This window comes from Melospiza melodia, chromosome 2 (assembly GCF_035770615.1).
Source record: "Melospiza melodia melodia isolate bMelMel2 chromosome 2, bMelMel2.pri, whole genome shotgun sequence".
Taxonomy (NCBI): Eukaryota; Metazoa; Chordata; class Aves; order Passeriformes; family Passerellidae; genus Melospiza; species Melospiza melodia.
Genome location: NC_086195.1, coordinates 132,189,026 through 132,211,042, shown reverse-complemented (window position 1 = coordinate 132,211,042; position 22,017 = coordinate 132,189,026). Strand labels below are relative to the sequence as shown.

The 22,017-nt window shown below is 35.9% G+C and overlaps 1 protein-coding gene across 1 annotated transcript in view; it reads right to left on the bottom strand.

The window, feature by feature from the left end:
• Window positions 1-3,782: 3,782 nt before the first annotated feature.
• TMPRSS15 (transmembrane serine protease 15) overlaps window positions 3,783-22,017 on the bottom strand; it is a 51,449-nt gene continuing 33,214 nt past the window's right edge. The window contains exons 20-28 of the mRNA XM_063150348.1: window positions 19,622-19,732; window positions 16,580-16,712; window positions 12,773-12,868; window positions 9,442-9,491; window positions 8,725-8,899; window positions 6,975-7,156; window positions 6,683-6,778; window positions 5,650-5,789; window positions 3,783-3,938 (exon numbers count right to left, since the gene is read on the bottom strand). Of these exons, the coding sequence (XP_063006418.1) occupies window positions 3,783-3,938; window positions 5,650-5,789; window positions 6,683-6,778; window positions 6,975-7,156; window positions 8,725-8,899; window positions 9,442-9,491; window positions 12,773-12,868; window positions 16,580-16,712; window positions 19,622-19,732 (1,139 nt within the window). The remainder of the gene's footprint in view (window positions 3,939-5,649; window positions 5,790-6,682; window positions 6,779-6,974; window positions 7,157-8,724; window positions 8,900-9,441; window positions 9,492-12,772; window positions 12,869-16,579; window positions 16,713-19,621; window positions 19,733-22,017) is intronic.

Below are 22,017 nucleotides of genomic sequence, written 5' to 3'. Positions count from 1 at the left end.
TATTTGTTTAGTATTTATTTGCACACTTAACACAATTTTTGAACCTTGGGAACAAATATTATTTTATGAAATAATGACATGATTGCTGACAGAAACAGCCACCATATTGTGACATCAACCTGATGTGGCAAAATTCAAGGATTCATCAAAGCCATTTGCTGTCATAGAATGAATTCATTTTGCCAGGGAATGACTATAACTTTTTTTCATATTGGCTCAAGGTCAACATAAAACTTGGAAAGTGATACCTCATTAATGCTGTGCCCTTTAAAGGCAGCTATTAGTTGTTACTTCAGGCAAATATTTTTCTGATGGAAAAAAAATCACATTGGGCAAGAGTTTAAGATTAAAATTACTGTTTCAGTAAGTCTACATAAAAAAGGCATTAAAGGTCATTTAAATATAGCTAATAGTTTTTTAGGAATAATGTAATGTTGGAGAAAGAGAAGAAAAAGGCTTTTTCTTGGAAGTGCCACTCATAGATTGATTTCTACGTTACTCAGACTATTATCTAGAAACACATTAATTATATTAATTGATGGATAGATTTAGAGGTAACTGTGGTACATTTAAAGCTGTCTTTTAGAGTTATGATTAACATCATTGATATCCACTCTCTTTGGTAGCTTAAGAGCTTTCTGTGCCTTAGGAATGGTTGTGCCAGTCATTAGAGCAGCCTGGGGTGGTGGCAGTAGCACTCTGGTTGATTTGTTGGTGACAATCTGGTGTCAGAGCAAAAGTTCAGGTATTTTACTGCCATTGCAGCAGGAGGTCAAGAGCCTGAGTTCAACCTTGCTGGCTTTAACACAGATTGATAACCACCACTGGCTGGGGAGAGACTGACCAAAGCAGAGCTGAGGGGTTGCCTGCACTGTGCTGGCTGATGCTCACCACATCACTTCAGACACAAATCTGTCCCAATTTTCTGAGTACAGAAAAAATATTTGAAAGTTTCCATTAATACTAATTGTGCAATTAGCTGCTGAAGCACTTTTGGAAGTATCTTGAAACTGCTGTTATGCAGTGGTTCTGCTTCCTTTTCAAAGGAAACTCCTCCTGTTGTTCAGATTAAGTATTGTTATTCCACTTAAGTATTCTATAATTCTTCCATTCAGTAGGAACTTCTTTCTTTGTTCAATCCCCACCTTCAGTTTCCTTTGCAGTCAGAAAATACTATGATCCTACATGATCACCAGGACCAGAATTGTTTTCCTACTGATGTAACATATTGATGAACTCAACTGAGGGGAGGAGAGACCTCTTTCTTGAGAAGAGTTGTGGTAAAAAGGACTTAGTTCATTTTTATGGTCTTGAAGGATTAGCTCCCTTTAACTTAGGGATTAACTATTTCTTCATACTTCCAAAGGACATGTAAAGTTGTCACTATCCATATAATGGTTAATGGCAGCAGAAGTGACTTTGAAGCAGCAGTTAAGAGAGTGAAAATACCTTCAGGAGTGTTTTTTACAGAGTGAAAGTGATGGATAGGCAGACATTGGCACTGATCTGTCTCAAACTCTGTGTGAAGGCAGATGGGGAAGTGGCATCCAATGCTTCTGTTGTAGTGTGCTCAGATTTTACGTAGAAATAAGAAATATTGGCTGTTGGGGTGAAATATTTCCATATCTACCACCATATCCGTCCTCTGTTTCAAAGCATCTTGGAACTGACTCAATTGCAAATAATCTGTTCTGCCCAAGTGTTTTAACATAGTATTGACTGGTTTCTTCACAGGTAATTTGCAGGCAACTGAAGCCGTGATGCTGACCAAAGGCTAGAATGTGATTGACTGAGGTTATGTTAGTTTTATCTAAACATAATTAATTGAAATAAAATTGTTTTTAAAATTAAAATAGTTTATATGATATATATTTTTATGCTAGGGTTTATATAGTATAAATATATAATATACTATATAATATAACTATATATAATATAGTTATATATAGTTATACAGTTGTATACTGTATAAGTACACAACTTTTTCAGTCTGATGAATTGTTTTATCAATGTATATCTCAAAATATGCTTTGCATTTTGGAAAGCAAGAAAATGCACACAGATAAAAGTATCTTACTGTATTCCTGGGAAGCACATTTTCTGGTGACCGGATTTGCTTTCAGTTGGCTTTTGTGTTTCATTAACAGACTGAAACACAATGTACAATAGTGATGTATGATAAATAATGCAGAAATCAGGTCATATTTTACTTAATCATTTTAATGTAATTGCTTAATCCAAATCAATTTATACTGGTAGCAAAATGCTCTACTTTTTAGAGTAATAGGAGAAACAATGGTTCACTATGAAAGATAAAATTTGCAGCTCTAGTATTTTAATGTCAAAAAAAATGTGTCTTTCATATGAGAGACTCTCTAAAACACCTTCTTACCTTCTCTCTGTCATAATTATATTTATCTGTGTTCTTTGTGATCACAGATGTCTTTGATAAAGCTACAGATTTTGGTCTGGACCTAATTCTCTAATTACAAAGACCTGAAAGCAGTTTGGGACTTATTTTTTTAATCAGTGACTGCCAACCTCTGTTTGCAAGCATTCCATACCTTCATTTAGGGTTGTAAGAACCAAATCCAGTAAGTGAGAATGCATTTGTAGTTTGGGTATGGAATGATAAATACATTAAGGTCCTACACTGGTGTGAAAACAGAAATAAAGAAGTGCATCATATTATGCTAATACCATAGAATTTAAGGCATTTGAACAAGTAAGTAATTATTTTTTAATAGAAACCTATTTACAAAAGAGCTCAAGAAGATAAACCCCTTATTTTAGTTTTCATATTCTTTCCTCTTTAGAATGCTGTAATGGGATACCCTGCTGGTTTTTTTACAAAACCCAAAATATATATTAAAAATCACCAGTACAAAAAAGTACAGAAAAAGCTTGTAATATGGAAACACTATTATTCTTGAGGGAGAACTGGTACTCATTATTGTCAAATGTTTTTAGAAACATCACTTTTTATGAGAAGAAGTTGCGGTATTGTGAGTCTGTGCTTGGGTGTGGAAAAGCACATCTCTATAATTGTTTGAATAATTGCCCAACACTTGCCTAGAAAGAAAACTAAAAAGCTTTATTCAATCCTTTTTTAACTCTATTAATTCCAAGCACATTACACAAGAGAGAACATTTGGCTGACATTCAGTTTGTTCATTAGAAAGCAGCATGATCCATGGTCAGCCTTTCTGCACAATCCATAAACTTCACTCCAGAGCCTTTTGCAAGAGGCAAGGCAGAGGAGCTCCCATGAGCCAGTTTGAATTGAGGACATACACCTTCAATTTGATGTGCACAGAGATTGCTGGGAAGAGCTGACTCTGCATTAATATGAAATTACACATTGAAAACCACAATGTAAAAACATAAACCAGATAATATTTCACTTGATGTTGACAATTTGGATTCTTTTCCACTGCAGCATTTACCGTTTGCAAACATTTTTTTACTGCCCGTGCTTTGTAAGGCCCTCCACTGTGCAGTTAATGCACTGATGTTCAAAGAATCTGTTTTCCTAAAATCCTATATAAAATAAGAATTAAAATGACAAAACTATTTATTACCAAAACCACAGCATCTCTTTTGAAATATTGTGCTCACTTGAAAATGGGTCTTCTTAACAAACAGAAGTTACCAATGTTTTCCTCACCAAGAGTTATGTATTTATTTAATTTCTCTGTGAGATTGAAATGGCAGCCTAGTTCACATCATTATGCAATGTCTTGCTTTCAACATCCGAACTCCATTGCTATAATTAAAAAATATCAAGCTATGATGTTTTTGATCCAGTCCACAAACATGGTGACTCGAGCATACACTCCTGGTCGCTGGGGAAGGGCACACCCTTCCCCAAATGATGTCACACCAACCAAAAACCACTTGTCCCCATCTTCAAATGTCAGAGGGCCACCTGAATCCCCCTGCAATGACAAATTCAAAAGTTAAAAGTGAGCAGTGTCAACTCTCAGGCAAAGCCTGTTTATGATGTTTGTTCATTTTGTTCCTTAATCATAGATGCTCTACCCCTGTATGTCTTTAGCACCAGAAAGATCAATATGAATATTTCCATGTGAAAAAAAAATTGAAATTATCCATTTATTTTTTTTCTTTTTTTTTTTTTAATTATGTGAGCTTAAACTGTCATCAGTCTTCTAATACAGGACTGGACTTCAAGAGATTTTTTTTTTTAATCTTATTCCTTTTATGTTCAGCTCTTCACATTTCACAAAGCCTGAGTAAATGTAGAGGATTTTTTTCAATTGAATGTATTCAGCCAAAACACAGTTCTATTTTCAGTCACCCCAGAGTTTCCACAGTTTCAAATTTAGAGAACAAAATAACAAGATTGCCAGAAGAGGTGTTCTTTTCTCTCACCTCCTTTTCAATAGTTTAGCAGATGTAGCATTGTAATAGAGACTGAATTTGATTTAGCTTGAGTGGGGATGAGTCAGCCGTGGGTGTCTTGTTTTGATGAGAAAGAAAACAATTACTATTTTTCATTGTCTATCAAGTTAGTTGAACCAGTATTAATTGTGTCTTCTCCAGGCCCTGTGAATGGATCTTTACCAGAGAATTCTGCAAGGACTCGGCCATTAAAATGCTTCTGCCCATAACCCTGGGGCATCCCAGAATGTTAAAGGCTGTGACAGCAGCCTAAAGAGGGATGTGCTATCAGGAATCACTTGTTTATCTTTGCTCATGGCTGACTGGTCATTGATCACAGTGCTGGTCACTTGTACTCTCTATCACCCTGTGGTCCTACATGGAATTGGTTTTTGTTTTGTTTTGGGTTTCTTTTATTTGTTGTTGTTTTTTTTTTTTTTTTTTTGGTTTTGTTCAGTATAAGGTTCAGAAAGAAAAAGGGAAAGAAGAAAACCATGAGGGGAAATGACATTAGGCTTGAATAGAATCCTTGTTCTAGACTAAACTGGGCAAAAAGTCAGGGCAGGGGATGAAGGCTTAGGTTGGTAGGGCAAGGCAGTAGGAATTATGTGAGAATGCTCCTCATCAGCCTTGAGGGAGGGCAGCCAGTCTCCATGCCACAGACTCCATATTGCTGGAATAAAAATCAACTGGCAGCCACCTCTGAGGACATTCTCAAAGAGAAGCAGGGAGTTAAAAAAAGCTGGAATGGATAAAAACGAAACCCACATGAACATATATCAGTGCAGAAAGGCAGCCTCTCTGAAATACTGTGGTGTCTGCTTGGGAAAGGTCTCCAGAGTCTACAGATGCTGGGGAAAAGCAGCTTTGCTTTCTCTCTTTCCCATAATGAAGGATTTCTGAGACTTCAGTCTATTTGGTATTTATTTCTCTGTTCTCTGCATTTCTCTAAGTATATGCTTCTCGCCTTCATGGAATTACTCAGCAGGAATTATTCAAAGCCTAGTGCAAAAAATTCCCAGTCCTCATATTTATCTCCCTCCATGATTGTTTATGCCAAGATGACACACACACACACAAAATTAAACTTGTATCCTGATAAATTATTAAATGTGCTAAGTACCATGAGTAGAAGTTACATTAGTGGACAGGGATTGTTCTGTTCTTCATGAGTGGAGGATCAGGGAATTTTATTCAGTAACTAGATGAGGTTTATCCCAGCAGTGAAAATGAGTTGCTTCTACTTACCTGGCAGGAATCTATGCCTCCCATGTCATATCCTGCACAGAGCATTTTCTCAGTAATATTATATTTTGGCATCCATTGCTGGCACTTTTCATTAGAAAGGAGAGGGACCTCTGCTTCTTGCAATATATTTGAAGAGGGACCTGATGAAAATACAAAGTACATTTACCTGCAGCATTAAATACATGCATCCCACTGGGAATGCTGATGGTTTTGTTCCTGTTCCAGCATGCTCAGCACACTCCTGAGCAGCAGGAATCCCTGCCTTACCGCTGTACTACTCAGGCTTATGCCCCTGTAACACAGTCTCTGATTAAACAGGGCTCATTAACTGAATCCTGTCTTTCATTTTTGCAATGGGACTGAATTTGGTTATAATTGAATCAAGATCACTAAAATCAATGACTATGAACTCACTGTGGAGAGATCTAAGGGATGATTAAAGACTTAGGAATATGGGTTGTCTAGTGTTTCCTCACTATTCATTGTGCAACTTTGGTTATTTAAAATTTATTTAAAAAATATTTTATTAATTCCTACCCAAAATTTTAAATGCAATTTAATGTAGAAGTCAATGTATTCAACTGTGGAAGTGAACTGTCATGTTTATTATTTCAGAGAGACTTCAAATCTGGAGCATATGACATACAAACAGAACATACATTTCACACTGCAGTCAGCTTTCTTGACTTCTGGGGAAAAATCATTTTCACGTTGTCAGAAAGACTAATCTTCCTCTTCCCCCACCCAATATCTGGAACTCAGATGTACATATTTCATGTTGAGAAAAGCAGTCATCGTAACTTCTAAGTGAATGTAAGAAGCTTTCTTCATAGCCTAATTAACTTAGGTATGCATGGGTTTTTTCTAAGAGATATGTTATAATTTTGCTTCAGACAAGGAATAGTGGAATGGGATATTAAATTTTCATGTGGAAGAGTAGCTCTCTAAACTATTTGACCTTAGCAACTCCTGTGGAATAGGAAGAAGCCTGCCCTCACATGCCTGTCAGAATTTTTGCAAGCAGATGACGCACCATCATTGCGAATAGCCCCCCAGCCAGCAATGGAGCAGATAATTCCTGGTGGAAACTGTTGATTCTTTTCTGGTAGGCAGATAGGTTGGATGTAATCTGTGAATGAGAAACAAATAATCAATTTCAGCCTCTTCCCTGTGTTCAGGTTTTTATGAAGTCATACCAGAAAACATTCATTAATTCAAGCCCACTTTTTGCCAAGATATCCAGGAATTACTGAGTAGACTTCCCACCACCCTCATATGCTCAGCATAATAGAATAAATGGGTCTTTTGGGAAAACAAAAACTCACCTGTATACTGCACTTTGTGTTGAAGGTGCATCAGAGCAATATCACTGTCTTTTGTTTGCTTCATGTAATGAGGATTTATAATTATTCTGTCAATGTTCTGAACCACTGCTGGAGGCTTTGCCAGGTCTGACTGGCTGTACAAGCCAAGAGCTGCCTGCCAGCGGGATGGCTTCAGCTGTCTCCTAGAAATTGCAAAGAGAGTATTCACAATTAGGGATGATTAATGGAAGTCTTGAAAAATGTGTATCAGATAAAATGCTGATATCTAGCCTTGTGGTAACCTATAGCATTTGCATGTTTTGTCAAATAAATAGAACAGGGTAGATGTGCTTAGAATTCTGTGAGTATCACTGTCTTAAACATCCACACTGCAGATATGCGTTGCTGATTTTTTTATGGTGAGCTTATAATGCATTATTTATAATGAATTAATCAGATGGTGGTGCAGAGGAGGGAAATACATTAACTAAATTACCATGGCTTTTTAAACACTATGAAGAATACTGCTGACTGCTGGCAATTAATATTGGTCCCAGTTAGAAAACTGTAATGGAATATCTAAGGGATAAGAGGTCTGAGATGTTGGAAATGCTGCAGCTCACAGACTCAGAAAACTAGTCCCTTACTTTTTAATTCAATCAAACAAGATATGATAAAACAAAATATGGCATAACCTAATTTATTTCCTTATCTACACATGCTGGTTTGAGGCTGTGTTCATCAGAGAACTTAAATATTTTCTGGTTTTTAATCAATCACCTTATGATTTAAAAAGTACATTTTCAGCCTGATTGTTGGACTGAATTGGTTTCTGCTCCTCTTTTGGTTTGACATCAAGATGTTCTTTTGTTCTAAACTACGAGTGTCCAAGTTAAATGTTCAGAAGGTGTGAAACCACAAGCTTCAATTTAGGAAAATTCTAGCAAAGGCAAAATTAGATTTAGTTGAAAAGAGAAAGGTGATTCACGTGAAAAGGAAGTATCAAGACAATTGTGGATTTATTGTGAGGAAACTAAGGGGCTTAATCCTTCTCATTTTAGTGTCTTTGTGTGGAATGTAGTGCTCGTCATGCCATGAGGCAGTGTTGAGATTTTGGCATAGTCTCCTCTGCCTTACCATTTAGCTATTTGTAGTGAAAGCTCTATTCTAATTTTGTTTTTAGTTTTTTTTTTGGTTGATTTTTTTTTGCCATTCCAGTTTCTATATGTCTTTTACAACATCTGGTTTTATTGTAGATATTATGAAATATCCTAGAAAATATTTCAATATGCATCACTTCTTGGAATGATACAAATTACACCATAGAGAAGATATCTACTATAGCCTAATCAATGCACATAAATCAAGAGTCATTCCAGTGATGCACAGTAAGTCTTGATCAATCCAGGATAATATGTAGGAGGAATGCTGTGTTTAATTTATGGGATATGATGTCACCTTTTATACCACTGGTAGAGGAATTCACCCAATTTATGGAGGCCCACAATAATTATGGATTAAGTACCAATGCTCAGTATTAATACCATGCATTTAAAGTGCAATTCCTTATTGTTCAGGAAAAGCTGCTTTGTTTCCACAATTGTCTGCATTAAAGTAAGGACTGAGGATTTACCAGGAAGTAAAGGAGCCTACAAGTGATTCAAAGCTTGGTAATTAAACCAGGAGCTAGTTGTTAATTTTTCATATCAGCGTCACAATTTGTTCATAATCTGATGCCTCCTTAGTGAACTTGCACATGAAATAACTTTACCCATAGACACAGTGTGCTGCTGTCACCAGCCACTCGTCACTGACAAGGGAAGCTCCACAAACGGGTTGGAAATTAAAATGGAGTGAAACTATCCAGGGCCAAGCCTCTCTTCTGGCATCATTTCCACCTACAATTCTTGTTCCATTATTCTGAGTTACCAGGTTTTTTCCACAAGCTAAGAGAAAGTAAAATAAAATAAAATAAAATAAAATAAAATAAAATAAAATAAAATAAAATAAAATAAAATAAAATAAAATAAAATAAAATAAAATAAAATAAAATAAAATAAAATAAAATAATAAAGGGATGTTGCATATTTTATTAGACTAGTCAATTTTCTTGGGAAAAACAAGGCTTTGTAGAATCTGAACTGCTATTCAAAAATACTGTGGGAAAAATTTTGGGTTTTTATAGCTGAAATGAAGATGCAACTGCCTAAGTTGGATTTAGATGTTTTCTTTCCTCAGATCTTCTGGAATTTTTATACATTTATTTTATAAATGTTTTCACTACAGATCCATCTCTAGTGTACACTTAACACTGAAATTGAGTGAAGACTAAATTTTCCTTTGTTTATACCATTATGAGTATAGCATTTATAGTCCATTCCCTAACCTTTCCATTCAAGCTATAAACATTAGGCTTAATGGTCTGAACAATTTGATCTCTCTGTGAAATATTCCTGGATTCTGTGTACTTACATTGAATTGTACTTACTTTGAATGTTACATTGCAGATGAACCACCAGATTTTCCCGACAGTGTTCTCTAGAATAAAAGTGCAATTTAATCACAAGTGTCTGCACAACAGATAACTCTGACTGTCAAATATATATATATATATATATATATATATATATATATATATATATATATATATATACAGAGAGAAATGTATACAATCATATATATGAAAGCACATTCATTTAGCAGTATCAGCCTGTTAAGTATATGTTTAAATTATGTTTAAATTATAAGTATACAACATTATATGTTCTACAACTTTAAATGTATACATTCCTCTTCAGTGGGCACTTAATTGATTTACATTATGGAAATAAAAGTATACTCTTGTGTTTTAGGGAAATGGATCATCTGCCTGAGACTTGCAATAAAGTTATAGCTGCCTATGGTATTTTTCCTACCTTTTGAGATGTTTTCAACACCTTACCACTAGAGATCAGTGTGGCCAAAGAATTTAAGAGGTTAGTTTTATATCCCTGCATCATTTTACTAAGAAAATAATGCTACTGTAAAATACAGAGTTGCATATGTTAGGCTAGAAATTATTTAGCAAATATATAAAGCCAGAGTCTGAAGAGCACAAGACCATAGATCAAAACTGCTCAAGCATTTCTGATACCCAGAGGTTTTAATATTATGTTCATAGTCTGTAATGAATCTGAAAGACTTGGGACAGTGTGCGTGCTAGCAATTCAAATCTGATACACACAGAAATGAGAATGAGGGGAAGACAGAAAACCAAGCTCTGCCAACAGTTTGTTTCCAGTGAGCATTTCCACATTTAATTTGTAAATAGAGTAGGTGAAGGGTACTTCAAACATGATAGGGAATGATGTATCCCTCACTGTGTTTGCTCTAAAATTTGTTACCTGCTGTGAGTGAGAACTGACCCAGGAATTTCCCAATGGCATAAAGGGACATGAAATAAAGTGGGAACTGCAACCACCCACCACCTCCCCAGTTAAACTTTCACTATAGTGGGGTGCAAATGGGATATTCCTCTGGCCCTGAATAGTCCCACATTGCCATTTTCCATTTCAAGGTAGGTACCTAATTTTAAGTCTGTAATTTAAAAAGTGGAAACCATTAACCATTTTCTGTGACATGCATCGAAATCTGTAATCTGACAAATATTAAGAAAACAAAAATGCAAGAAACCAAAATCACCTTTGCATTAACTTCAACTAAATACCCTTTTCCATGATGCCTGCATAGGCTTTCAATGCGGGGGGGATTAGTGCTGCTGTATATTAATTCTTTTATCTAATCCTATGCTTTCTCATAGGTAGATGCATAAACTACCTGAACTAACAACCAAAGTGTCAGATTTATCCCTATAATTTTACATTTTCACTGTAAAGGGAGTTGCCTGTCTCACCACAAGTACCCACTGGTTGGTTGCTTCAGCAGAAATGACTTCATTTGCCCCTGCTTTTTCCTCTTTGTGAAGCTAGCTCCCAGCAGGAGAAGCACATTCCTGCCTGCACTTCAGCCCAACAATTCTCAGCTGCCTCTTGGTCTGCACAGGAGTGGCCAAAAAGCACCAGAGGCATGTGCTGAGCACCCTCTCTGTGCCTCTCTGAGTGTCAGCTGTCAAGCAGCACGCCAGGCAGAAATCTGGAGTAGTTAGGGTATCTGTGAGCACGATCTTCACTTAGAACTGGCAAAAACAATTAGTCCCTGTGGAATCTGCTCACATGCATCAAAAAGGCAGGATCTGGGGCTCTTACAAAAAAATCCTGCCAAAAATCACATTACCTAAGGGCACCAGATAATTCTTTTTCTGTCTCTGTCATTGCAGATTTCAAGCCCTACTATTATATATTCCCTCCTTTGTTTTAATGGTGGATGCACTTGAATAAAAAAATAAAGACAATGTAAGAAATACATTTTATAATTGGATTACCAGTTAGTGAATTCAATTGCTTAAATTATCACATCTGTGTGATCTTTCTAGCCCTCGTTATATGTAGAAAAACCATGTGTGAATCTGCTATAGAGTCACCCTGCAAAATAATTCCTATCAGCTGTCCAGATGAAACATGGGAGGAGACACCTATTTCTGCCACAGAAATACAACCAAGATAAATGAATTTATTCCATTTCCTCCTGCTTTAATCACTTTCACTGTTTAACAGGTATTAACAGAAGACATCTTTAAATCATTACTGCTCTTCAAGATGTCTTGTGGCAATGCTGGTTTAGACATTCACTCAAGAAAAAAAGAAAAATAGCCTCCAATGATATTCCATTAGTTTAAGATACTTTCAGCACTCATAAAAATTATAAATGTTTGGGGTTAACAGAGTATAATTAGAACATAAAATGTAACTTTTCTTTTTTTTTTCTTTTTTTTTTGTGTAGACAAAATAATAGACCATAGAAAATTAAGACATGTCTCTTGCATTGTCACTATGTGTTGTGTTTATTAAGGGAAACTGAAAGAACATGGATTCTTGCTGTCCTCAACATGGTTTCAGCATTTTAGCAATTAGACAGTAATTTTCTGGCTCAGTGTTCTGGTAGAAATCCAGAAAAAATTATACAGTAAAGCCTCTTATAAACAGAAAATAGTAATTGAAGTCATTACAATTCTTTAAACTGATGATGGGAAGCTTTTCTGCTTGGGAGTTGTGTTGTAAATCCCACTATTTCCTGAGGAGGTAATCCTGGGCTAATCTCACATTTTCATTAAATCTACAAGAAATTACCAGTTTCTAGTACCCTTCAGAATCCCTTGAGCAGTTATTTGGACTGAGAAAGGTTAGAATAGAATCAAATGTATTCTGAGGATCATGTCATCTAATGATTCACTTGTGAAGGTGGAGATAAATCCAGAAGTCATTTTTTGAGTGGAATTGTTTGTTTAAATATAGATTCCTGTCTGTGGATGGCCTAAATTAGCAATTCTCAGTGTGTCCAAAGTCTGTATCAATAAAGTTAAAGACCATAGAGTGTGACTCATCATATTTCAAGAGATGCCTTGATGGATCACATTTTGGATCACTATTTTTCTCCGCTGATTACAGAGAGAACCAACTTTGGCAACTACTCTGTAACTATGGGTGATGCTCACTCCATCCTAATTCTTCTATATTATATATAGGCAGTCTTAATTCTATTATATTATGTAGTCATAATTTAGAGATTTCTAGATAAGAAATATTTTCATAAAAGAGCATATAATTTCCACAGTAAATGGATAGAGATGTCTATTAGGATTTGACCTATATATTAGTGCATAAATAATCACCAAAACACTTAGAGACATGGTTTGTATGAGGAAGAAATCTCACTGTACCTACCTTTTTGTGAAAATTAGGCTCTGGTTACCTCCTTTGGTGATGGCGACAAATGGGCCATCTCCAGTGAATAATACAGGTGATGACATATTTGCATCCCTAGGACAGAAAGACATGTGCATATATTTAGATATAAACCACCAGTGGAGCAATATTCGGGAAATGATTATGCTGACAGAATAAACACCAGATTTTTAACTTTTTTTTTTCTTCTCCTCAAATAATGACCCTTTAGCAGGGGCTTTTTGAGGCTTGAAACTCGTTTGGATTAAAATGCGAGTCTCTTACTTCCAGTCTTACATCTTAGTCTAAGATTTCTAATGCTTCATTCATATTGAAAGAGATAGTAATATTTATTTTCACAGCAGTAAATATTTAGTTTGATTTTTCTGTGCCACAATGAAGGGCTTGAAATACCAGTTCTTAAATGTATGGAGCTAGAACTTAGAGCAGTAATAGCTGAATCTCGGGGTATCACAGTCTTGCTTTTTTGAGGGGTGCAGTTATACTACAATGTCCAGGAAAGAAATGAAATCATATTTTATATAATGAAGAATCTAATTGAGTAAAAAAAAAGTTAATTTTCACCTCATAGATCTGTTAAAATCAGAGTGTCTGTGGAATAAGTCAATAGTGTCATGTTTGCTATTGATCAAGAGTGGGGTGCATTCACAGAGCCACAGAATCACAGAACAGTTTGGGTTGGATGGCACTTTTAAAGGTCATGTGGTCAATCTAAAGGAATCAATTAGTCTATTCTTCAACTAATTTTTTGGGGTTTTGTTTTGGTAGCAATGGCTTTTTGGTGAGACAAATAGTTTTGACATTTAGAACCCATATCCAGATTTACTTTACAGTCCATTCTGCATCATGCACTTTGTGATACTTCATATGATCAGTTTGGAACACATATCTATGAAACATATTTGCTTTCCCTTGAGGAAGCATGGGGAAAAAAGATAGCTGTGGTTAGATTGACAAATTTTTGGGGGGATGACAACCTCCCATTTGGCCCTTTAACCTTACACATCTCAGGAGAAATAAGGGAACAATTTGTTTCATACACAGGGAGCACCTGCAGGTTTAATGCACAGGGAGCACCTGCACTGTGTCTTCTCTTCAAATGCAGTAAATCTCACTCTCCTGGGGAGGATGAAGTCTGGAATCTGCCTGCAAATCTGCTGTGTATGAAGTAAAGAGGTGTTCAACAACCCTGCTGTGCCACCAGGAGAGCTGTATGATCCACCTGCTGGAAAAGTCACTATCACTGCATTTCTCAGCCTGGAAGTGCTTTTAGACAGCCTGAGAGAGCAGTGAAGTGCCAAGCCAGGTAGGCAGAGTCAAATTCTGTAATGAAGAACTTTGCTGAGACCAGCAAAGCACTCCCAGGACCTAATTGCCTTCTGAAGAATGTTGCAAGTTCATGAAGAAAATAGAATGAAGGGTTACAGAGTAAAGACTAAAAACTCTCACTCTTGTTGGATTTTTAGGTGTGATAAAATTGCCAGGTCTACCCCCATTCCTGGGTACAATTTAGCAAAGGCCCAGCTGGCTCTGGTCCCAGGGAAACAGGATTGTTTTGCATTGGCCCAATGCAATGGTGAAAAGCTCAGTGTGTGATTTCCTTGGTTCCAGGAAATAAGATGCTGACAACAGATTTTAGCAGTGCTGTCAGATGCACACAGCTACAAGTGCAAGCTGAGTAAAGGATTGTTTACAGGTTTCTTCAGAGCATCAATTTGTTCATCTTGCAGCCCAGACTAATTAAGATTTGCAAATTATTTGCTTAAGATGTGTTTTGTAGATGCACAATAAGCATGTCCCCAGACTGGCCTCTTGTTTGGTACAAATCACAAATGCAACAGGCACATATTTAATAAATGGAGGCAAAAGGATTCACACTGAGATTTACTAGAACCTGTGAGGAACATTGCACTTTGTAGCCTGGGTACATAAATAATCAGGATATGATACAGGACTCCGATCAGCTCAGTCCTTTTCAGAAATTAAACAGAAAGTGAGACTAGCAAATGTATAAGCAATTAACAGTAAAACTAAATTGTCCTAGATGAACTTTAGTCTGTCTTTCTAATAAAACATGATTCTAGGTAGTAATTCAGTGTAGGAGCATGAACTACAGCCTACTCAGAACCTGCTATTGCAAACATCCATTTAATAACAAATATGGTGATGCTTATTAAGAAATATGCTGCTACAGGGGGACTCAAGGAAAGCAGAATAGTGTGGTGCTCACAGAAGTTACACACACACACACACACATATATATATACATATATATATATATATACACACCTTTTCCTGTATTAATATATACATAAATATAGACACACCCATGTGAGGATTTCGTCCTATGCTGTAACTTCAGTAGCACCCAGGTTACAAAAATGTGATCCAAGTTAGGGTTAAAAATATTTTTTCTAGACAATGGGAGTATGTAATAAACTGAGAAATGGAATTAGAAGAAATGACTAGGAAGCTTGATAGGAACTCTTTTAGCACGTGCACCTGAGTAGTTTATAGGGACAACCTGAAAGATATTGCTGCAGAATGCTATGGGGAAAAAAAGTATTAACTAATATTTAAAAGTTAAAATACCATGGAAGGAAAAGCTTGTTGAAGCTTATCAAATATGTCAATTAAATCAGTAGACCACAAAATTACTTCTGTCCAGAAGGGTAAAGAGGCAGGGTAGGGACAGAAAGAATCAGAGAAGGAGGCCACTGGCCACTCTAAGGAACAAGGTATTTGACCAGAAGCACGTTTACACACAGTTTGTATGTTCTTACATGTATGCATACTTAAATTACAGCCAGGATTTCTGCATGTAGCTACCTGATTTTTATGTAAACTCAGTACTCACCCAAAGGAAAAAAATAAAAAACCCAAAAAAACAGCAGACATTCATCCAATTAGAAGTATTTCTGAAATAACACTTGGATATTTTTCTAAGCCATTCTAACTATGTGATTGCTGCAATTAATTTATCAGAAGGGGATTTGTAAGCATCTTTCTTTGGTCACAGACCAAAATAACGAATTACAAGCTCAGAGTTCAGTTTGATTAGTGGTTGGGTGAGTGACATTCCCAAAAAACCTCAGCACTGCAGCAAAGCTAATTATTATTTAGTTGATGGAAGTAGAGTAGCACATGATGTAAGGCCAAAATTTAGGCCATAAATTTTACCACAGATTGAAAAATGTCACACTCTGCACTCAACAATCCCCATGTTTCCCTTGAAAATTCTTCTGAACAGGGACTAAAGCCAAATCTATATTTCTGCCATATACTTCCCTACTCTATCCTTGCTCTAAGTCTACCTCGAAATTCCATTCTACCTAGCAGAATTCCAGAATTCCATTCAATTCTAGCAGAGTATCCAAGTGATGATCTCTACTTGGAATGATCAGCGGCACTACAAAAGCAGAGCAGCCAAGGCTGCTGTTGGCTCCAGCTTTACTCTTGAGCCATCCTTATGGAAGTGAAGATGTAAATGATGACACAAAGTGATAAAAGGGTGATGCATCCACAACACTTTCCCAGTGTTCTCCAGTATGCATCCTCCTGCCCAACCTGCCATGTTCAGAGTCATCAATCCTGTGCTGAATGGCATCAGGACAGGGTTTGCCACATTCTCAAATTTGTTGGCACACCAAGCACTCCACTTGACAGAGACAGACACATTTGCCATTTTTTTGGAGAGCACACCAGCGAAACGAGGAGGAAAATGCCAATATACACTCAACAAATCTGCAAACAAGTCACAAAGGGCAATGAATATTTATCACTCACCCCAACCCCAGCAGCTGGCAAACACTGTCTGAAATCTCTCCACTCCAATCCTCTGCACATGCCAGGTGCCACGACGCCCCAACCCTGGCCTGTACCAGCCCTTCGGTGCTCTGAGAGCCATTGAGCAATCTCACTGGAGAACAAAATGGGCAGAAACATTTTAGATAGGTGGCACACCACTTTCCACCCCAAGCAAATAGAAATGTAATATAAAGAGATTTATTATTGTCAATGAAAAACACGAGAAAAAGTTAAAATGCTTTACAGAGGTCATAAACCCAGAATCTCCAGGATGTTGAGCTCCCACAGGAAGGAAATGCTATTGTTATTTCCTATATTTCTGCCACAGGAGAGTTTCATACCTTGTATTTTGCAAATGTCTCAGAAATAGACAATAAACAGTACATTTTCCATCAACTCTAAACAATGCATTGTTTTCTTAGTCAGCATTATATAATTTCCAAATAATGAGTGAAGCCTTAGTTCCATAATGCTCAGTAATACTGACTGGAAATAAGATTAAAAAAAATTATTTCCAATTCCAATTGCTACTATTTTCACTGCAGTTTTAATTAAAAGAGTCATACTAATAATTAAAGCTCACTGAAAAAACAGTCCTTGTATAAAAACTTTTCCCAAAAGAAAATATTCAGAACAAGAATTCAGAAAGTCATTAACTTATTGGTAAAAAGTCTTATGCTATTGGCATAGCGACTAAGGAAGTTGGACTGTATGGCCAACAGAATCCCATGTATATACATCTATATAAAATAAGAATTTTATTATATAATCTTAGATTTATATATAATAATGTCAGTCGAGTCTCATATATGTCTTAGCAGCTACAGCTGCATTTTAGGCAGATAACATGTATTGCCACTGTCAAGTAGAAGAAAGCATGCAATGCATTGACATTTATTGTTTTCCAAAATATTTTTTAAAAAAAAATCTTGTGCAAAAAACCTTTTTCTACCAAAATGCTTTCACATAGAGTATCTGCCATAATAAATAAAACATTTAGATTTTTAGAAATGCCTCTGTGACACCTGGAGTGCATGAACCAAAGAGGAGATTTACACTGAATAATTAATTAATGGTAAATTTTAGATTAAATTAAATTAAATTAAATTGTTGAGCTTTTTAACATCTTGGAATTGTATGCACTGCAAGATTTCTCCAAATTACTTTTGACACCTCTCTTCTTGAGAGAACTTGAACTATAAGTCCTTTTCCTTTCTCCTCATCAGATCCATGTTCTTATCCAAATACATTATTGGTAAGAAATAATAAAGTCAGTGAGGATCCAACAACTGCTTTATTCAGATATCATATATTTTAGAATTCTGGCATTTCTTTGCAGTCCCTGGAAGTTTCAGAAGTTGGAAGATTTGAAAAGACAGTTTGTCTAGTTCAAGTTGCCTCTTCTGATAAGTCATTGAAATTGGTTTCAGGAAAATGAGCAAGGCTTTTGGACACTGGAAAGACTCAATGTGAGAGTTTCTAATTGAATTTTCATTTTGTTTTAAGACATAAATTGATTTAGCCAAAGTTAGGATTAAATGGATTTTTGGAAACAAATCTCCCAGGCTTTTCATGTGAGGTAATTTGTTATGAAGTAATAGACAACCAGTGGCAAAATAAATCTTTGGGAAAATGTATGTCATGTTAATGTAGGTGATGGTTTTCTTGTTCAGATCTTCTTCAGCAATGACTGGAAAAATAAATTCAAGTTTTCTTAAGAAGAAAACTGAAGTGAATTTTATTCTATACATTTTAAAGGATGAATATGTGGCTATTTTGCCACAAAATAGCCAATGGAACTAATTTGAGGAGTGAATCTGTGTCTTCAGACATCTATCTATCTATCTATCTATCTATCTATCTATCTATCTATCTATCTATCTATCTATCTATCTATCTGTCTATCTGTCTATCTAATCTATCATCTATCTACATGTATTTGCATATGCCATGTATATTTTTATATATATGCATGTCAAAAAAATTTGAAATCAGCAACTGACTGTCAGCACATATTTAAAACATATCTGACCCCTAGTAGAACTCCTTAAAACAAAGGAATTGTGCTAAGCTTAAAGACCACCTTTAAATCTTCCTTTAGTTCTCCAAAGTAGATTGTCAGAAAGAGCAGTTTAACTGTTGTGCTAGGCCAAACATGATTTTAGCATTAGTCTTACATTCAAATTATTTATTTCCCTGCTATGTAAAATGAGTACAGATACTGTACACATGCATTTTGGAATGAATTTGGAAATTTGCATCTTGGAATTTCTTTGTAAAGAACCACTTTACCAGAGAAGTAAGGAATAGCAGTGAACAATGGATGCTGCTTTTGAAGCTGTGCCATCCATTCACCCCATGGAGTCCAGGTGGGCTGGAGGGTGCCATGTGTTATAGTTTGGCTTCACACCCACAAAACTATTTGGGAATTTCCACCAAGAACATGATTATTCTCTACCCTGCACTGCAGAATTTTCATTCTAATTAATTACAGCAAAACCCAGTATAATTTGGAAATACAAATTGAATACAGAAGAAAAGCATATGGTGAGTTTTCATTTAATTTTGAGGCCATTAAAAACAACTACAGTTTTCAGCACAGAGAAGCTTCCTACCTTTTCCAGAGTTCTTCACCAGATTCCATACACTATCTCAGAAAAGTGACTGTTTTCCTGGTCCTGACAAGCTCAGTGAGGTACTGCTGTGCAAATTGGCATGGCCTGAAGTGCTCTACATCAGCTGAGCTTCTGTGGCTGTTTTCCTGGCAATTCCTGCTAAATATGCATGGCTTGGGTTTGATATTAAGGAAAATGTCTTCAAAAGGGCTGCTAAGCATGTCAACCTGCAAAGTGGTGGAGTCACCATCCTTGGAAGGATTTAAAAGATGTGGAGATGTAGCACTGAGGGACGTGGTTTATCAGTGAACTTAGCAGCGCTGGATTAATGGTTCAAATTGATGATCTTAATAATCTTTCCAAACCTAAATTAATCTATGATTTCTTTGTAAGAAGGAAACCTTACTGCATTTTGCTTCGTCAGAGCCATCTTCACACTGAGGGACGTTGTCACACAGGTTGTGCAATGGGATGCATTTCCCACTGCCACACTGATGCTCATTAACTGTGCAAGCTCCTGAAGGGAAACAGGAGAGAAAAATTATTCTGTAGTTGTGAGGAAGGTTGATGTTCACAGGAGGTCTCAGAGTTCACCAGAAGAAAACAGTGTAAATATTATGAAGAACCTCTGATTTCCTTTTCTTTCCATTTCCACCCATCTCTCTTGCAAAATAAAGATAATTTTCAGATAAATAGAATATAATTAAGAATAAAATCTGTGGTACTCTGCCTTGTAGTTTCTTGTAGTTAGTGTTGCTCAGTTAGTAGTGTTCTTCCATTGCAAGTGATCAACATGGGAGTGAAAAGTCAAATCCTGCCAAAAGTGACTAATAATTTCAATTTTCAAATGTTCATCACTTTCAAAAATTTTAGAGACCTTAAGCTCTGTCAAATCAAGCATATGAGCAAAGAGGCAATGAGAGCTGAGAGTCTCCTGCTGAAATGTATTTGTTAGGAAAGGTGGAAGAAACAAAAGCAAACGGAATGAATGAGGAAAGTGTTCATACAAGTAGGATTAAGCTACTTCAGAATCAGTTATACAATAAAAACAAATGAGGGGAAGAGTAAATGTAAAATTATAATTTTTTTCTGTGGCCAAATTACATTTTTAATGGCTTTATTTGTGTTACAGGAAATATGCAGGCATAAACTTAAATTCAACAAATTGTTTACCTTCCTGGACGTACTGACAGAAATATTTGATTATCTAAAGTCTTATTTAAAGCAAGATAATTGCTTTACTTCTGAATTTTTAATATTCCTATAAAATGATTCATTCATCAATCAGCATGGTTTGTACCAAATGGAAGCAGAAGAATATGGTTTATAAAAAGCTTGAACCAGATTTTCACACAGTCAGTATCCATAACTAATGACAGATATTACACAGAACTTAGTTCTTAATTTAAATTGTTTTTATTATATTGCATGCTGCCAAAAATTATTTCTGTTCAAATAAGTCTTACTTTTCCAAAACCCAATATTTCATAGAAAAAATAAAACGCAAAGAAAAATCTGATTTCTTCTAAAGTTAATTTTTTTACTGACAATCCTTTTGTCCTTAAGCCTGAATGCTAATGATAATAGTCTCTCTCCTTTGGCTACAAAGATCATGAATAAGCATAATTCTTTTGCAAATGGAACATTTAAAATATATTTAACCAGAACTGGCAATGGCAACCCTGAGAATTCTGCCTTGCTAAGCTTAATTTTCATTTTACAAAGTGTGGGCAAGGCTGGCCCAGCAAAGGTGCTGAACCAGCTAAAAAAGAAAAAGGCAGAGAGTTGTTGGACTGAACAAATGTGATTGATAAGGCAGAACAAGAAGCAGCAAAATTTTCAAATGGACATTTAAACTAGCATCTCAGTCTTGCACAATGGGATTAAACAGAGTTAATTTTATAAATGCAGACCAAAGGTGAAGATTTTAAAAAATATTAATAAAAGTAATATTATAGTTACTACTGTGAATCCATGAAAAATCTGCCACTGGCTAAACAAACTGGGAGAAACTTGAGAGATTTCTGAGAGTTAAAGTAAGAAAAAGAGCCTAGATCCTTGCTGATCTTCTGTTCAGGTAAGTGCATGGTCCTTCACACATTTCTGAATACATACTGCTTTTTCTTTCTCTGTTCTTCTCCTGTCAAACTTTTACAGAAGTAATACAAAGCCTCTAATTAATGCAGTCAAGATGTGGCCTCGAGTTTGTATAATTATTTGTCCTGCTAAGCTTATTACTGTTCCATGTAATTTGCATTATGCTTCATTTTGCATATTTTGGTGAGTTGATTGCTGAATTATGAGTGACAAATCTAACTGCAGACCCCAAGAAAATCAAGAGCCTTTCAGGAGGGATCTGGCTGGAACCAGAAACACTGCTGTCCAAATATTTAAGAGACTAGTTCTTCTCAGATTATTCACACACTGAAGACCAAATTTTTAGAGATGCAAGAAAGACCATATTACAATATTGATAGAGCTACCACATACAGTGGTATATTCTCTTTTCTAGTGCATGTTATCAATAATAAATATTTTACAAATTAATTTAAGCAGACTTTAATGACACACTGAAATTATTTAAAAAGTGATGCTTTTTCCTGTTTTTTTTTTGTTTGTTTGGTTGGTTTTTTGTTGTTGTTTTTTGTTTTTTAATAGGGAATAGTTAGTATTTGCCCTCTTAACACCTAAAAAGATATTGGTCAAAATAATGACTCAATTTTCCACATAATATCACAGAGCTATGCAGGATCTAGACATTGCTCCAATTACACTAAGAAACAAACCCATCACTTTTCCTGC